Below are 19814 nucleotides of genomic sequence, written 5' to 3'. Positions count from 1 at the left end.
ATGGAAATACTTGGTACACTGTATGAATGAAATACTTACTCAAAAGTTCCCCTATGGATACTGTATGGAAATACTTGGTCTACTGTAGGAATGGAATACTTACTCAAAAGTTTCCCTATGGATACTGTATGGAAATACTTGGTACACTGTAGGAATGAAATACTTACTCAAAAGTTCCCCTATGGATACTGTATGGAAATACTTGGTACACTGTAGGAATGGAATACTTACTCAAAAGTTCCCCTATGGATACTGTATGGAAATACTTGGTACACTGTAGGAATGAAATACTTACTCAAAAGTTCCCCTATGGATACTGTATGGAAATACTTGGTACACTGTAGGAATGAAATACTTACTCAAAAGTTCCCCTATGGATACTGTATGGAAATACTTGGTACACTGTAGGAATGAAATACTTACTCAAAAGTTCCCCTATGGATACTGTATGGAAATACTTGGTACACTGTAGGAATGGAATACTTACTCAAAAGTTCCCCTATGGACACTGTATGGAAATGTTTGGTCTACTGTAGGAATGGAATACTTACTCAAAAGTTCCCCTATGGATACTGTATGGAAATACTTGGTACACTGTAGGAATGAAATACTTACTCAAAAGTTCCCCTATGGATACTGTATGGAAATACTTGGTACACTGTAGGAATGAAATACTTACTCAAAAGTTCCCCTATGGATACTGTATGGAAATACTTGGTACACTGTAGGAATGGAATACTTACTCAAAAGTTCCCCTATGGATACTGTATGGAAATACTTGGTACATTGTAGGAACGGAGCATTTACACTGTGTGCTCTACTGATTAACTCTGCTCTAAACAGGAAGGGATCTTTTGTCATCTGCAAATTTCAATGAATAATTTTACAGGGGCATAATTCAAGTGCCTTATGAATTTTACAATGTTTGAACTTGACATATTGTGAATTTCAACATAATTCTTATTGTTTATGCATACCTTTAATTATTGGCATTAAATGTTTTAAAGGGAGTTTTCCTTTTTTTTTTTTTTAATTTATTATGGTTTTTATTGGTTAAACTTTTATCATCTACACTAATGCTTTACTATTGTCTTCTATGAAACTGTTTCGTGGTCACTAGGTTTTTGGTTTGTTGTCTGATTGATATTTAAATATTAAAATCAAAATAGGCTGCATTTATATAATATGTAATGAAAAATTTTGAAATATGTCCAATATATATCATACCGATTAAGATGTAAGATTTGATGACATTTTTTACTTACTTCTTTTTCAACACAATCAGGACATGGTATATAAAAATCATAGTCCACACCAGTGAAGGAGTCCTTTATCAGTGTACTAATGGTCTCATGGATTAGGTCTAATATGTTCTTTGGTCTTGGTCCCTGTACTGTCACAATCATCTCATAATCACTAAAAAGAGAGGATTAAGAAAAAGTTTGCACCATATCTTCTTTTTGTACGAAAATATAACTAGTATATAATAAACTGAGACTCCTAGGAACCTGAATATTTCATCTGGTAAAAATAAACCATTATACAAATATTGTATTTTCACTATTTCTCGTTATTTTATTTTCAGCTAACAAATAATTGATTTTCAGATATACAACTTTTTAAGTGATGTCAAGTCAAAGAACAAATTTTTCTTCAGCCAAAGATCACAATACACATATGTACTACCTGATAAGATATTTTCATAGACTAAAATGTCTTAAAACAGTTTATGTCCTAAATATGCAGGAGCTAACTTCAATATACAGGTACATGATTCACGAAGTTCAGACCCTTTTGTGATAATAAGCATAAGTTTCCTAACATTGGTTGAGACAAACTATAAAAGTTAGAGAACGGAAACGACAGATTTAGCAATTTTAACAGTAAAAGTGACACCACTAATTTCAAACTTGATCTTTGTTTTGTGGTAAAAAGCAATGTGTATAAGATAAATAACATTTAGTTGAGGCAAAACTAAAACTAATTTTGGGAACATACTGACGCGACAGACAAGGGTAACACTTAATTCCCCCTTAAGCTATTGCGGGGCATTAAAATCAGTCAATGAAAAGCTTTTTTTTTTTTTGAAAACTTGCATCTATGAAATTGTATACCAGTAAAAGGTACTGTAAGATTAGAATTTTTTACGAATTTGAAGATTGAACAGAATTGGGAGATTAATAATGGCGATTTCAGGAAGAACTTTATACAGATTTATGAATCAGATATCGTATCAAATGAGTGTTCTTATTATTGCAATAGTCACTCAGTCGAATTATTAACACTAATAAAAACTTTACAATAATTTCTCAAATTACAGTTTTCCACAATTCATAACTAATCAACTAATTGAGTCCAACCTGATTTGTTTGACCAAAGCATAATGGTTGTTCTTCTTTAGAATGGATCCTTTCTTCCATAGGAACTCCAGTAACTTTGTATCTGTAAATCCCTGACTAAAAAGTCTAGCCTGAGCTCTATTGAAGAGTCCGGTCGGCAGGTATGTAAACTTGTACTGTATCTTACTCTCTCTTATTCCCTCCTCTTCCTCAATCTTAGGCCAGGGAAGCTTAAATTTTATAAAAAGATAGTTTATCATGTAATACACCTATCTCAAGCTGTGTTTTAAGAATGAGTTTGTCGATTGGTGTAAGCAAGGTTATAAGCTCTTCAACGGTTTCGGTACTTATACATCTTCAGATTTCAAATGTTTGGCTTTGAGCATTCCTGATGAAGGTAAATCCAGAAAAGTTTTTCGGACGCAAGAAATTAATAAACCTGTTGTTTTCATTATTTTATTAAACAATAGGTCCTTACTTCATGTGACGTCATAACATAAGCATTGAAACATAGGAAATTTACTGGAAAGTGCACTAATTCGAAAATCCTTAATAGTAAAAAATGGTTTATCCGGCTATCTGGTAGTAAAGAAATATTCCATAACTTATCTTCAAATTTAGCAATTTCTAGCTTTACTTAATTACAGGTTCATAACAGCAAAATCCAAAAGTTTGGTAAAATTTTTAAAATTCAACTTATCTAGTACAGTTAGCATGAAATAGAAATTGCTTCATAGTACAAGTTCCAAAATTGGAAAAAAAAACACTCTGTAATATCATTTCCACTGGAGTAAATATAACAGTAATACTTTTACAGTATTTGTTCCTAACAGAATAAAGAGTATAGATTATGTTTTCTCATAAGTAAAAGGGAACAATTATATGATGAAACAGTAAGTGATAGATACTTGTATGTTCTTGTTTCCTGTTTCAAAGTTTGAGGCAACAAAAACAATTCTATGTATGGAAAAGGACAAACATTCAAAGTTTCTTTAAATACTCAATATGATTATTATCAGACAATTATTTCCAATAGATTCAGGGAAGTGGAAGGGTACATACATCTTCAGGCTCCTCCTCTGGTAGAAGACATGGTACAACGTTCACAGCCTCTCCAGATTTTGGTAACGGGAAAGTCAGATCAAATCTCTCAGTTAACTTTAACATCCATTCATGTAGATTTGGGTCATAGTCCTTCCAAATCTCAGATATAAATTTATGGAAGAATCGACCTTTACTTTCCTGTTCAGAAATAAAGCACATGTTTTTATAGTAAACATCACATGACTAATGACATTAAATTACAAATCATAACATTAAATAACAAAGCATGACATTAAATTACAAATCATAATATTAAATAAGAAATCATGACATTAAATAATAAGTCATGACATTAAATAACAAATCATGACATCATATAACAAATCATAACATTAAATTAAAAATCATAACATTAAATAACAAATCATGACATTAAATTACAAATCATGACATTAAATAACAAAACATGACATAAAATAACAAATCATTACATCAAATGACAAATCATGCCATTAAATTTCAAAATCATGAACATTAAATTACAAATTATGACATCAACTGATATATGAATTGACCCTATACTCTCCTGTTCAGAATTACTGTATTGTTTGTTATAATAGACATATAAATTCATCCATGATAATTCCAATAAAATTACAAATTTCAGATATCTGGACACTTAACATCACTGATTAAAATTCTATTGCCTCAAAAAAAATTAATAATTTGCAATTTTCAACACTGATGTCTGTGGACATGCCTGATAACCTTATTACTCCATTCTTGTATTTCCGTCTGGACACAGATGACCTTGACCATGACATGTACAATCAACAGTGGGAAAATCCCTTATCAATTATTGACTATGTGAGCTCCATATGTCTCTTTTATATAATGTCATTAGAGTTGCTTTCTCATAGATGTATATCCCAAATTTATTTTGTTCAAATCAAGGTTTTCAGACAGCTAATGTTTGTGATCTCCTTACCTTAATATATTTCTCATTTACAGAGACAACCTTAGCCATGACATCTACAATCCACTGTGGGTTTATAACAACTCTGTCTCTAAGCACCTCTGTATCAAAGTACTGGACTGTTCCAAGGTCATCCAGAAACTGTACAGCAAGTCTGATCTGTAAAATAACACAAATAATTCATAGAAATAAGAAAATTTCAAACTTGGAAAACACTTGCTGTGTTCTATTGATACAAGAAAATCTAAAGTTTATTTCCCCCCTTAGCCACTATTAAGGTACTAAATGTCCACAATGCAAACAGAAATGCAAAACAAGTATCCTATTAGCCCTTTTTAATCATACAGCATATATATCTGTATCATACTACTACATTATCATAAATACCTGCTTTGAGATATTGGACATATTTAACTCATTCTACAACTTCATCAAAAACTCGACCAAAAACTTTAACCTGAAGCGGGACGAACAGACGAATGAACGGATGGTCAAACAGATAAATGAACGAACAGATGAACAAACAGACCCACATACCAGAAAACATAATGCCCCTCTACTATCGTAGGTGGGGCATAAAAAATGGAACAGCATCCAAATTAAAAGGGACTCAGTCTTTATATTTATTCTGTTATGCATGCCCTAAAAAACTGTATCAAATTTGTTCAAACAAAAGTTGAGATTCAATAAAATGTACAAAAATCCTTATTATTCATTCTTTTTCAATATTCCAAACATCAAGGAAAGAAATAGAAATAAAACGTACTGTCTTCAATCATATGATTAATATAGAAGTGAAAATTTGAATGAATATAAATAATAGATAATTTGTCTTAGATATACATGCAATGAAGTGTTTTCTAGCTTTAATTACTTACATCCTTGTCATCAAAGATACCATTGTCAATAGCATACTGCTTCAGTTTCCCCCATTCTAGAATGTTCTTTCCTCTCTTTCTTTCTCTATAAAGACATTAGAAAGCAGAATGATTAGAAAATGTAGTGAAAGTTTTTACTAGGAGATTTTATCAAACTAACAAACTAAGCTAGCACTTCTGCAATAAAAACAAGTTTTCAGAAGATATTAAAATTAGGTAAAAAGGTGTGCCAATTTTAACTAGAACTGCAAGTGATACCCCTGCTCTGCAAATTTTATTATCTCCCCTTTCTCATGTTGTACTTGGCTATATTCTCACATCCTCTAGAAGTATCAATATCATTTTAAAGTTTCATCAATATTTCCACAGTAGTTAAGGAGGAGTTTTACTCAATAGAGACTTTTATCATATATTGCATTATGGAAATAAGTTAGTTAAATTATCTCCCCTTATTTTTAAAACATGCAGGATCAGAGCTGCCAAGTCTCATGTAATTAGCGTGAGACTCAGTTAGCATGAGACTCACACATTTAATGATAAATTGGCAGCATTTTACTTTGCTCAATTGCTTTTCCACTGTGATCTTTACTATTCAGGCTAAATCTCACACATTAGCTTCCTCAAAAATTGGCAGTACTCTAGGATTAGGTTTTGTTCCATCATGCATATTCTCAGTCAATATTCTACAACTATATCTATATTGCATATATTGAACAATAACTTACACTAAGATACTTTCTTCAAAGTTAAGCCAGACTTTGGGAATCTTTAGTTTCATCTGGGAACAATGGGTCATAGTTACGTCTATCAAAGTTTCCTCTAATTCAGCAATGTTCTAAAAACAGAAAATATTTAATTAAAATCATTTACCCTTTCAATGCAATTTTTGTCTTTGATATTAATCAATACATTTGTACAATAAAACTACGGTAAGGCAAAATAATTATTGACTTGGTCTATAATTTCTAAAAAAATAAAATTAGGATTTAAGTTGAACTTACTTTGTCCCAAAAAAATTATTTGGGTTCTTATCTTAAATTATTTGGTTATATTTTTGATAAATCTTTCAATTGTCTAATAGAATTGAGAATGGAAATGGGGAATGAGTCAAATAGACAACCCGACCAAAGAGCAGAAAACAGACAAAGGCAACCAATGGGTCTTCAACACAGAGAGAAATTGTATCTATTATAACAAGTGCTTAAGTCAACACTTTAAGAAATTATATCTTTTATGACAAGTGCTTAAGTCATTTTGTTTATAGATCTCTGACAACTTTTAAATATAACAAGTGAAACTGCGAGCTACTGCTCACTGATGATACCCCCGCCGCAAGTGGATAATATTAATAGTGTAAAAATATGCAAGTGTTCGGTAAACAGGAAGTTGTCGAGTGATGAATCTGAAAACGCATCACACGGTATAGCTGACTTATAAAAATCCTGAAACCAAATGTCAGAAATCCTTGTATTGTAGTTCCTGAGAAAAATGTGACGAAAATTTTTAACTTGGTTATCATGTGTAAAATCATACAAGTGTTCGGTAAACAGGAAGTTGTCGAGTGATGAATCTGAAAACGCATCACACGGTATAGCTGACTTATATAAATCCTGAAACCAAATTTCAGAAATCCTTGTATTGTAGTTCCTGAGAAAAATGTGACGAAAATTTTCAACTTGGCTATCATGTGTAAAATCAGACAAGTGTTCGGTAAACAGGAAGTTGTCAAGTGATGAATCTGAAAACGCATCACACGGTATGGCTGACATATATAAATGTTGATACCAAATTACAGAAAGGGTGGATGTGTAGTTCCTGAGAAAAATGTGACGAAAGTTTCATGGGACGGACTGACTGACGGACAGACAGAGGTAAAACAGTATATGGCTGACATATATAAATGTTGATACCAAATTACAGAAAGAGTGGATGTGTAGTTCCTGAGAAAAATGTGAAGAAAGTTTCATGTGTGACTGTCATATAGATCATAAAATATTTCCATACACCAAATATAGTTGACCTATTGCATATAGTATTAGAATAAAATTCCAAAACTCAAAAAAATTAACTTTGACCGCTGAACCATGAAAATGAGGTCAAGGTCAGATGACACCTGCCAGCTAGACATGTACATCTCATAATCATTCCATACACCAAATATAGTAGACCTATTGTATACAGTATAAGAAAAACAGACCAAAACACAAAAACTAAACTATAACCACTAAACCATGAAAATGAAGTCAAGGTCAGATGACACCTGCCAGTTGGACATGTACACCTTACAGCCCTTCCACACATCGAATATACTAGACCTATTGCTTATAGTATCTGAGATATGGACTTGACCACCAAAACTTAACCTTGTTCACTGATCCATGAAATGAGGTCGAGGTCAAGTGAAAACTGTTTGATGGCCATGAGGACCTAGCAAGGTACGCACATACCAAATATAGTTATCATTTTACTTATAATAAGAGAAAATTTAACATTACAAAAAATCTTAAATTTTTTTTCAAGTAGTCATTGAACCTCGAAAATGAGGTCAAGGACATTTGACATGTGACTGACAGAAACTTTGAAACATGAGGCATATATATACAAAGTATAAAGCATCCAGGTCTTCCACCTTCTAAAACATGAAGATTTTAAGAAGTTAGCTAACGCCGCCTCCACCGCTGTCGTAGCCACCGCCAGATCGCTATCTCTATGTCGAGCTTTCTACAACAAAAGTCGCAGGCTTGACAATTAGTATAAAAAGAATTTCTTGAACTTATATAGACTTACAGTTCCAGCAGTTGAGCTGACATAACAGAATTTCTTTATCTGTGGATATTTCTTCATAAGTTCTTTCTCTGGGATGTCAGGCATTGGAATCTGAAATAAACAGAAAATTATTTTTGAGAAATTTAACAAATCTATCTCCTGCAACTTTACAACTTCATACTTCAGATAAGGAGGACCTTTTTTACTTACAAAAAGGAAATCAACTCTGAAAAATTATATTGATTCATAAATGATTAATCTTAAAACTTCATTTATCTTTCAAAATATAAAAATCACCACAAAATAATACCAAAATACATTCATTAATAAAAATGGACCAATAATTTTCTAACATTCTTAATCCTATTGTTTAGTGGTACTTGTTGGTTTATGACTCAGTCCAGCCAGAGAGTCAGCCAAAAATCTATTTCTACCTGAACAACATATCATAAATAAGTTACCTGATCCAACTGTGTTCCAACAATAACAACTGGTGCATTAGGACAATGACAGGCCACAGAACTGAGCCAGAAGTCTAATCCTGCATGTTCAAATCCCATTCTCATGTTCCATAGTAACATATACACAGCTTGCTTGGACAGGAAGAACTGCAATATATAAACAACAATTAAGAAATGTCACATGATATCAGTAATACAAAAAGCTTAAGTGATCTTCTCAAATTAAATACCTTCAATCCACAAAAAACTGGTACCCACAAAAATAAAGGAATCCACAGTATCCCTTTTTCATATTATTTTGTGGTATCAAACAATAGATCTTAAATTTTAATAAATTGATGTATTAATTAGTGTTGTGACTATTCTGGTGTTAGGTAGTTTTTGATAAAATGAAAATGTTCAAAGCTGAACTAATATCCAATTTTATATTCACAAAAGTAGCAAGAAAGGAAAGACCAACACAATCTTGAATAATTTTTTATCCTATCCTATGCATTGACAGTTCCTCTTTTTTGAAGAAGACCTAACCTGGTGTGTGTTGTAGTTGACTGTTTGTCCAGCAAAATCCTAACAGCTATATGTTATATCAAACATATCCTGAACTGGTACTACCCATGGCTTTATTTCTATCACCTTACCTGATGTGTGTTGTAGTAGACTGTTTGTCCAGCAAAATCCCAACAGCTATATGTTATATCAAACATATCCTGAACAGGTACCACCCATGGCTTTATTTCTATCCCATCTGTCAGTTTGGCATCCTGTGTTCCTTGTGTTTTCTTTGTAGGACTTTTCAAGGCTTGAAGCAACCTATAAGAAGATATATGATCACTTGCAAAAAAAAAAATATTATTCAAGATGACAAATGGATCTGACACATTTTTATATCTTATGAAAGTCTTGTACAAAATATACAAAATATGTACATGAAAGCTTTAAAATTCCAAAGTTTGTATTGAAACATTAGTTTCTAGGGAGATTCATTTTCTTTCAATTTTCATATAGACTAAGCAGATAAATCAAACCAAACAACAGGAAATGTTATTTTTTATCTTAAATCTTTTATCAAAAATCATTGGGATGAGGCAAAACAACATATATGTGATCCCTCTACAGTTTAAATGTCAAGTGACACAATAAATAACATCAAAGATTACAGATTTAAAATAACTTTTAACTAAAAGAGTCCTACTGAATCATTTGACTCACGTAGTTTTTCCTGCCTGACCAAGACCAATAAACATTAACTTAGTTCTATGGCACTCGGTAAATCCTCCCGCCATCTTCTTAAGGAAGGCTCTCACTGAGTCAAAACCTCTCCCAACAATATCTGGGGGTGGAGAATCGAGCATTGCACAACTGTTCAAATGTAAACCTGAAAACAAACAAAACAGTCTTTTGTGGTAACATTCATAGGGGAGCAAACTATCATTTGAAAAATAAGTTGTAATTTAGATAAACTTTTGTTTGAATAATATCAGAAGATAGGAGTTACATCTAGCATAACTTCCTAATGTAATCCTAAAAAGAAAACATACTACCAATAATTGAATAAATGACTTTTCTGTAAAAAAAAAATTTGGAAAGTAACAGAGCAGTTAATTTTCTAATATGGGTGGAAGTTACCACATTTTTGTATTGAATTGGAAAAAATATTTGGTCTCTGGTGGATAGTTGTCTAATGGCAATCATACCCTATCTTCTTATTTCTATATAAATTTCTGATTTGTTTTTAAATTATTATAAAGTGTTGTAGAAATATTTTTTTCTGGCTAGATATTCAATTGTCTCCCAGCCCTTTAAATTGTTGACTACTAATAGGTTAAAAGGGCATGCACTTAATGATATCTTGAATTTTTCTTTATATATTGTCATTAAATAATTACTACTTTCCTGTTGGCGCAGTATAATGGTTATACATTTTACAAAATAACTTGTATTAATAATCTCTTAAACATTTTGATTAATTAATCTTACTTCTAAGGTTAGGCAGTAGTCCAACATTTCCAGATACACTCTCTAAGAAAGGACAATGTTCTAAGTTTAGAGTTTGTAAGGTGAACAGTTCACTAGCAAAGTCAGGGATACAGTTGATTGCAGTATAAGACAGGTCCAAACTCTCTAATCCCTTCAGTTTGAATATCACCGGAGGGACTCCTCCATATTGAGAGTCACCTAAAGTAAAAGTAATAAAACATTAAAATTAAAAGCCAGGTTCTATATCTCAAGTGTTAAGCTATAAAAAAAATCAGGAAAAACAACTTTAAAAAGATGGATTGATGTCAAGTGCTTCTTTACCGTTCAGGCGAGTAGGTTATCAGAAATGCCAATTATTTAATCCTTGTTTCTAACTATTCAATGACTGGTCATTCAGCCAAGAGCTTATTTTTACAAATATGGCTCTCCATGTCACTATTATTACCTGTCACTATTATTACCAAGTATGTCTGTGATAGGGAAAACTGTCCAGTCAAAAACATAGCACAAACCATGATATTTCTGAGATCATATAAAACATTTTGCAGGTCTGGTTAAATGATAATATTCTTTCTATACATACCTTGGTTCATGTTTGTCATATTTGATTCTTTACATTGTACTGTTAAATTAAGCTGTTATTTTTCGTGTTGAATTATTCACACTGTTCTTGGCATTGCCTTTTAATTCATTGTCGAAGGCCGTACAGTAACTTGAAATTGCTTATATATCATTTATTTATGTATTTCTCTGTCCTGAGTGTTCTTGCATTTATTTTTACTATTCCTGTATTCATGTAATGTTGTCATATAAGTGGTATTTTCAACATTGCCATATAAGTGGGAGGTTTGGCATAAACAAAATTCGACCCACCATTTTTTTCTTAAAATGTCCAGTACCAAGTCAGTAATATGGCAATGTTTATCTAAAAGTCTGATTGTATGTATGTTGGCATTTTCTTTGTGGCAGTTCAGTGTTTCTGTTGTACCATTATTATCCTCTTATAGTTGATGGGTTTCACTCAGTTTTGGTTTGTGGCCCAGATTCTTTTTTGCTTAATTGATTTATGACTATTGATTAGTGGTATACTACTGTTGCCTTTATTTATATCTTAATAATTCAAACTATGGGGGATAGTGGTTTCAAGCTAGTACACAATAAACCTTACCTAATTTCTGGATTCCAATGCGTGGTATGGTAGTTAGAAACTCAAAATTGAGCTTAGCAACCTCCGTTGAATCTAAGATATTGTTGTTGTTATCATCAAACTTATCAAACAAGTCTTCCACTTCCTATCAGAAGAGTAATATTAATAAAACATTCTGTTTGGACCAATTGCTTTTTATATGCTTAAGATGTAAAAATTTGTTTTAAAATAAGATGAATTCTTCCAAAATAAAATATGCATCTCTACATATGTTATACCTATGCTTTTTGTTTGGACTTTGAGTGTTTAGAAGAGTTGTCAAAAGACAGACAGACAGAAGGACAAATTTAAAACTATAGGGCTCCTGCATCCTCAATGTGTGGCCTTAATTAGTGCCCTATTGTATTAATACCATAATAAACAATTCTTGATCTGTGTTGATGGCTGTTACGAAAGAAATATGTCTCGTTAATTTTGAAAATATTTTTTTCAACATGAATATGTGATATTTAAAATAGAAATAGGGATATTTATAGATTATCGTTGATCATCTGAACGAGATTGATTTTCTCGCTTGAGCTGGTACAGCGAAAGTGAGAAAAGCAATCGAGTTGAGATGACCAAAGATAATCTGTTTATCGCTATTTTACATATGACGACGTTGTCAATTTCATGTCAATTTCGTTAACGCCACGTGGTCTCCTTAGTTTCTAGCGATAATTTTTCCATCTCAAGCGAGAAGCATGATATGAAAATTATCACAAAAAGAGTTCAAAAGAAAAATGCACAAAATAGCGATAATACTAGATAATCCTTTTGTGTTTTGTTTTTGTTTTTTGTTTTTTGTTTTTTGTTTTACTTCTTTTTTTATTTTTAATTCTTTTTTCTTTTTCTTTATCTTTTCAATAGAAAATGTAAAATATTTCCAATAAAGATGTATTTATAATAATGACATTTATATTTATCTTATATGTATTATATTGTATGCATGTCATGCATATGTTGTAATTGTTGGAAATAAAAAAATAAAAAGTTAAAAAAAAAATAATAAACAATGCTGTAGATACCTGCTATAGAGTTGACAGAAAGGTAATTCTGATACATCTGACCCGTTTCATATTTTATTATCTATAAAATTTGTTTATGAAAAGCTCGACTGACATCGGCAAATTTACCATAACCAAAATGGTCACAATGAATTTGGATTTAATTTTAACATTTGTCTTAAGTTGCTGTCTCATTTAGGAATATTGAATTTCTCTTTTCTTTTGTAACATGTCCTAAAAGTAACTGACTTAAAGTACAGATTCTCCACATTAGATGTTTGAATGTAAGATAATTAAACTGAGCAGACTCACTTTTTCTGACAGATAGTTGATAATGTATGGATTTTCAGCATGCCAAGTTTCGTAAATAGATTTTGGCATCTGATCAAATTTTCCCTCAAAGGCTATCCAGGGGATTCCTAAAATAATAAAAATAAATAACTTCAGTAAAATCATAACATATCTATTCAAATGTAACATACAGATTCTACAATTGTATTGAAAGTTAAACCATATTTCTCTCCTGAAGATGTCAGTTTAATTTTCATATTATATATATCAATGGTGGATCCAGAAATTTTCATAAGAGGTGGCCCACTGAGTGCTTAAGAGGGGATCAGCTCCAGTCAAGCTTCAGTGATTCGCTATATAAACAACCAAATTTTACCCCCAAAAAGGGGGGGGGGGGGGGGCATGGGCCCCCTGAAAAACCCTCTGTATATTTAGAGTTACCCAATATTCAAAATATTTAAAATCTTACTAAGAGCAGAGAAATATCATAGGTATGAGAATCAGTGGTAAAATGTAGGTTTCTATACAGATTTTAAGATATGTGGCCAAATTCATCTTTCTTTTTTTATGAACTGCAAAAATTTCCTTTCTTTCTATAAAATGTTGTCAGCAATGGTTGCACCTCTATACACAAACAATTTTTTAAAGTTTACCTTTTGCACTTAAATGCTTCAACTTCTTTAAATGTTCAAGTTCGTCTGGTAATGTCAAAATTGGATTGCAATCTAAATTGAGTTCATTCAGTTCAGACAACTTTGCTATCTCTTTAGGAACTTCCTGAATCAGCAGACCTTTTAAACTTAGTGATGTCAAGGTTGTACTTGCTGGCCATTCAATATCCAGCTTTCTGATTGGACAATTGTGTAGATAAAATGTAGATAAAGCTGGAGCCCTCAGTATATCCTTTGGCATTTTCTTAACTCCAGGCAAACCACTTAGACACACTATTTCCAGATCATTGCACCGAGATATACCAGAGGGAAATTCTGGAGTTTGTATTAAATCAACATTCAGAATTGTCAGTACTTGTAAATTTTCAAAAATGTTGAACAAATTTGATGGTAAAGATTTCATTGGTGATCCGTTGACGATTAGAATATCCATCTTTTCTGAGTATGGTTCATAAAATTTGCTTTCTAGTGACATGTCTGGTATTCTAACAATGTTTCTATCCACTCGACTGTGACTGTGGGCCTTACAAGCTAAAAATGGAGGAAACCTGACAAATGTATGGTTGTTCTCAATCATTCCTTTCCCTAACAGCTCTATGGGAATGGGTTGTTTCTTGTCATCACAGAGGTCCTGTATTTTCTCTGACAGGTACGTGGGATTTTCTTGGTTTGAAAGTCCACCATACTGGGCAGAATATAAACTACAGAGGGAAGCATAGGGTTGTATCAACTGGAATAACAAGCTCTCAATCTGAAATAAAATGCATTCAGTTACATGTAGCCTTAAAAAAATAGTCATAAAGCAGTAATGGAATAATAACCTCTAAATCTCATGTTTACAATCCAAATTAACACTTTAAAAAAAAAGAAACTGTAGTGAAAGTTAGTTTAGAACTACAAAAAAAAAATATTATACAAACTTTTCTCAAATAGTTACTGTAAAAGCAGAAATTTTTTGTGGAGGATTTAATTTTGTTATTTCGTGGAAAGAATATATCAACGAAATTAAAACCGAAATTAAAACCTCCACAAAATTATACCTACATATAATACACTTACATTTACTGAAAACCATAACAAAATCTCATAAAGAGACAAAACCTTGAAATTTTAAACCAATGAAAAATAATGTTTCTTCAGTATCACAGAGTTACATGTATATTTCTAGAACAATTACATGATTAAATATTTAAATCATCTAATTGCTTAAGGTCAACAATATTTAACAATTTTACTATAAACATCCTAATCTTACCTGTTTCCTCTCTAGACTACCCAGTTTTCCAGTAAATATTTTTGTATAAGATGGTAACAGCAACTGAAATACAGATGAGAATACATAAATAGACTTCAAAATAACATTGTGGTAAAAGCATTTAAGAAAATAACAGTTAAATATGGAACCTGATGTACAGTGGTTGTTATTTGTTGATTTGGTTCATAAGTGTTTCTCATTTTTTTTTATATAGATTTAAGAACCTTGGTTTTCCAATTTAAATGGTTTAACACTAGTCACATTTGGAACCCTTTATAGCTTGCTGTTCCATGTGAGCTAAGGCTCTATGTTGAAGAACTACCTTGTGAGTCAATAAGGCTACATAAGTCAAGGCTTGATAAAGACAAGCAAAACTCTGGTCTACAGGGACACGTCCCTTTACTTACCTTGCGAGTCAATAAGGCTACATAGGTCCAGGCTTTATAAAGACAAGCATAACTCAGGTCTACAGGGACACACCCCTTTACCTACCTTGTGAGTCAATAAAGCTACATAGGTCCAGGCTTGATAAAGACAAGCATAACTCAGGTCTTCTGGTACAGGCTTGTTAACAGTAAAGCCAGGTAAATCCATCATGTGTAAACAAACTTCTCGTGGCTGTTTCAATGGGTAAGTCTTCTCTTCTTTACCATCTGTAATAATAACATATATCAATATATTTATCAATATATGAACCATTCCTATATAGAATAATACATGGCAAAATCCGTATCGCATGCTGTATCACAACGAGAAACCAATATCTGTCCCGAGGGCCGAAGGTCCCGAGGGCTGATATTGGTCGAGTGGTGATACAGCATGCGATACGGATTTTGCCATGTATTATTCTGTTTATCATATATTTTAATAGAATCAGATTCATGGGATATCCATTTTTTTTAAATCGTCTGAAATTATAAGCTAGCATTGGTGGATATCAGCTATTGTCTGCTCTATGCTTGGGTTGTTGTCTCTTTGACACATTCCCCATTACCATTCTCAATTCTATTATGAGGGAGGGTAAGAGGGGTCCTGTTCCTGAAATCCTGGGCTTAAAAATACGAAATCCCGAAATCCCGGGCTTAAAAACACGAAATCCCGAGGTCTCGAAATTCGAAAAAAGAATTCCCGGATCCCGAAAGGATCAATCCCCAAATCCCGAGCCTAAAAACACCCGATCCTGGAGTCCCGATAAAGGTCCTATCCCCTCTCTATTATGATTTTCCTTTAATTTTCCAGCTGACTTTTTTTTTTATATAGACATCCTTATTTGCTTAATATCCACATCGTAATGCCTCCTATAATCTTATTACATTCTCAATATATTTTAAAGACCATGGGTATTAATTTTTGGAAAAAATACCGATTTTAGTTGAAATGATAGGACACTTTTTTTGTTGTGAAAACTCATTTTTTTCCTATGCCAGGAAATACATCAACTGAACGTCATAGGTCAAACGTTGACGTCATTTGAATTGTGACGTCATGCTAGGTATGCGATACGGGTTTTGCTATGGGATACGGGTTTAGCCATGCGATATGGGGTATGCGATACAGGGTAGGTGATACAGACTGGAAAAAAGAACCTTTATTAGATATACAAAATTGCTGTATTTTGTACTAAACATATGATAAATATATATAATGAATGACATTTATCACAAATATGGATTATATGTGTTATGATCCTTAGTCAAATATTGCATGTCTGTGCACCTTCCAAATCTAAATTGCTACACTACACAGACTGACATACAGATTGAGACTGATATACACTGACATAAGAAATGCAGACTTTGGTTTGAAATTGTTTTACATTTGTCATTTTGGGGCCTTTTATAGCTGACTGTGTGATATTGGTCTCTTGTGAAGAGTTGTCTCCTTGGCAATTTTACCATATCATACCACATCAGAATTAACCATCATGTTGGTAAGTTTGTACACCAGTGTGAGTCTTGATGCTACTACTAGTATTCATTTTACAATGTTAGTGTTCAATAAATTGACTAGTAAAAATTAACAACTGGATAAGACATTTTGACATTTGAATGTTTATGAAAACTAAATTTCATTAAAATTCTGCCCTACAATATTTATTTTAAGTTTACCATTTATAGTGATGGCGTGTATGTTGATATCATCATAGGTCGACCTGACCTCAGGATATTTCTTTATCTTGGATGGGAAGACCATAGGCATCTTCTTCATATCTATATATCCATCTGTATAATAGAAGTCTTCATAAATATTTTCAATAAATTAAATACATACAAACTACCTTTCTATATCTCATTTTACATTTTTTTAACAAAAATCTGCAATAAAATTTACTCAAATTCATCACTATATATTCAAGAAATTAATAAACAAACTAGAGGCTCTCAAGAGCCTGTATCGCTCAGCTGACTCTATTTGGGTTTTTGAAATCATATAAAAAAAAATCAAATTTGACTACAAAAACACTTGGCCAGAACCTCATAAAGGGAAGGAACATTCATGCTATGTTTGGCTTCATTCATTTCAGTGGTTCTCTAGAAGAAGAATTTTGTATGCATTTCCAATAGGGTCCTATGTTAAACTAAGCCCCCCGCTGTCGTCCATCTTGGATGTTGGATTGTCGACAAAGTAACAACACTTGGTCAGCATCTCATAAGGAACATTCATGCTAAAAAATTGTTTGATTTCATACCATTCAGTGGTTCTCTAAAAGAAGTCATGTGTATGCATTTCCCATAGGGTTCTATGTTAAACTAAGTCCCCCCACTGGCGGCCATCTCGAATGTTGAATCGGCTACAAAGTAACAACACTTGGTCAGCATCTCATAAGGAACATTCATGCTATTTTTGATTTCATTCCATTCAGTGGTTCTCTAAAAGGAAGACATTTGTATGTATTTCCCTTAGGGTCTTATGTTGAACTAAGTCCCCCCCACTGGCAGCCATCTTGGATGATGGATCGGCTACAAAGTAACATCACTTGGTCAGCCCCTCATAAGAACATTCATGCTATGTTTGGTTTCATTCCATTCAGTGGTTCTCTAAAAGAAGTCATTTGTATACATTTCCCATAGGGTCCTATGTTAAAATAAGTCCCCCGCTGGCGGCCATCTTGGATGATGGATCGGCTACAAAGTAACATCACTTGGTCAGCACCTCATAAGAACATTCATGCTATGTTTGGTTTCATTCCATTCAGTGGTTCTCTAAAAGAAGTCATTTGTATGCATTTGCAATAGGGTGCAATCAACAGTTTTTTTCTATGACATCACATTTTGAGGGACCATGAATAAGTGACCCTTAGTGGTGGACTGATTAATAAAGATACTTGTATAAAACTAGATATCACTGGAATCAGAATGTTCTCTAGTTTATAATGAAATAAAAATAATGTGTACTTTTAATATATTAAAAATATTCCATCCAATGAACATGGGGAAAAAAAGGTCTAATTTGAACATAAAAAACTTGAAACCAGGTCATGTGCACACCCATGAAGATATGATCCATGCACATTTTACATAATCAAAACTGTATGAAATTTGTAGGTTTTTACCTGGCCTTTCAAAAAAATCTTGTTTCAGGGTACGGTTTCCTGCTCCGAAAAGAGCTACAATGGCTGCAAATAAGTTTTCAATTTTCACTGCCAAAAAAACAGGATGTTTACAGTGTTGTCTCCCCTCAAAACATGTAAAGTTAATATAATTTTTAAAATTATTTCAATCATTCAACCTGTTTTAATTGAAAGCTAATTAACTTATTTTTACAATCAAATACAAAAAAAATGATACTTTTTCACCAATTGAGTAAATAAACAGGGGTTTCCCTCCATGGTTATTTTTAGTCGGGGAATAACCCCTAGTTTTTTATACGAAACTGTTTATAGCACCCATAGGGTCCTATGATAAAATAAGTCCCCCACTGGTGGCCATCTTGGAGGATGGATAGGCTACAAAGTAACAACACTTGTTCAGCTCCTCATAAGGAACATTCATGCAAAGTTTTGTTTCATTCCATTCAGTGGTTCTCTAAAAGAAGTCATTTGTATGTATTTCCCTTAGGGTCCTATGTTAAACTAAGTCCCCTGCTGGCGGCCATCTTGGATGATGAATTGGCTACAAAGTTACAACACTTGGTCAGCACCTCATAAGGAACATTCATGCTGTAATTGGTTTCATTCCATTCAGTGGTTCTCTAAAAGAAGTCATTTGTATGCGTTTCCCATAGGGTCCTATGTTTAACTAAGTCCCCTGCTGGCGGCCATCTTGGATGATGGATTGGCTACAAAGTAACAACACTTGGTCAGCACCTCATAAGGAATATTCATGTTATGTTTGGTTTCATTCCATTCAGTGGTTCTCTAGAAGAAGTGCAAAATGTAAAATGTTAACGACGACGACAGACAACGACGGACACGGGACGCCAAGTGATGAGAAAAGCTCACTTGGCCCGGTGAGCTAAAAAGGAATATTTTTTAAGTCTTTTCAATTAAAATATACTTATATAATTTAGTTACATTAATTAATAATTACTGGTACATAATGCAAGAAATGATCTTTCCATTGAATAAATAAGGCACATAACAGTTTAGTTTCTTCACTGCAAAATGAAGTTAAATACCTTGGAAAAAGCAGAGTCTATGTACACTGATGTCACTGAACATTGTCTTGGCATTAGGATACTTGAGAGTAGTGCCATCTAGGTGAGAGGGAAGTAGGATGACAGACAACGGTAAGTTTGAGTCACGATATGTCAGCCATTTCAGTAGTTTTCTGGAATGTTTTGTTATGGTTTGTTCCTGAACAGTTGGACGTGTTATGGACTGATAACAAAAACTGAAACTAAATAAAGCAGTTTTCTTCCATTCAGGGTCTATCATCTCCAGGGCTCCACTACTACCCTGAAAAAGACAAAACAAAATTTTAATTAATATTTAATGAAATAAATCAAATGTCTATTTAATATG

The 19814-nt window shown here is 32.8% G+C and overlaps 1 protein-coding gene across 1 annotated transcript in view; it reads right to left on the bottom strand.

The window, feature by feature from the left end:
• LOC139486720 (uncharacterized) overlaps positions 1-19814 on the bottom strand; it is a 167215-nt gene that overhangs the window by 32836 nt on the left and 114565 nt on the right. The window contains exons 44-62 of the mRNA XM_071271644.1: positions 19469-19748; positions 16960-17073; positions 15344-15504; positions 14852-14914; positions 13579-14347; positions 12947-13053; positions 11610-11733; positions 10442-10639; positions 9674-9839; positions 9103-9274; positions 8465-8611; positions 8025-8114; positions 5963-6072; positions 5238-5322; positions 4372-4518; positions 3402-3581; positions 2361-2569; positions 1266-1416; positions 744-861 (exon numbers count right to left, since the gene is read on the bottom strand). Coding sequence (XP_071127745.1) covers positions 744-861; positions 1266-1416; positions 2361-2569; positions 3402-3581; positions 4372-4518; positions 5238-5322; positions 5963-6072; positions 8025-8114; positions 8465-8611; positions 9103-9274; positions 9674-9839; positions 10442-10639; positions 11610-11733; positions 12947-13053; positions 13579-14347; positions 14852-14914; positions 15344-15504; positions 16960-17073; positions 19469-19748 — 3391 coding nt within the window. The remainder of the gene's footprint in view (positions 1-743; positions 862-1265; positions 1417-2360; positions 2570-3401; positions 3582-4371; positions 4519-5237; positions 5323-5962; positions 6073-8024; positions 8115-8464; positions 8612-9102; positions 9275-9673; positions 9840-10441; positions 10640-11609; positions 11734-12946; positions 13054-13578; positions 14348-14851; positions 14915-15343; positions 15505-16959; positions 17074-19468; positions 19749-19814) is intronic.

Source organism: Mytilus edulis, chromosome 8, assembly GCF_963676685.1.
Source record: "Mytilus edulis chromosome 8, xbMytEdul2.2, whole genome shotgun sequence".
NCBI lineage: Eukaryota > Metazoa > Mollusca > Bivalvia > Mytilida > Mytilidae > Mytilus > Mytilus edulis.
This window is presented reverse-complemented; position numbering and strand designations above follow the sequence as displayed.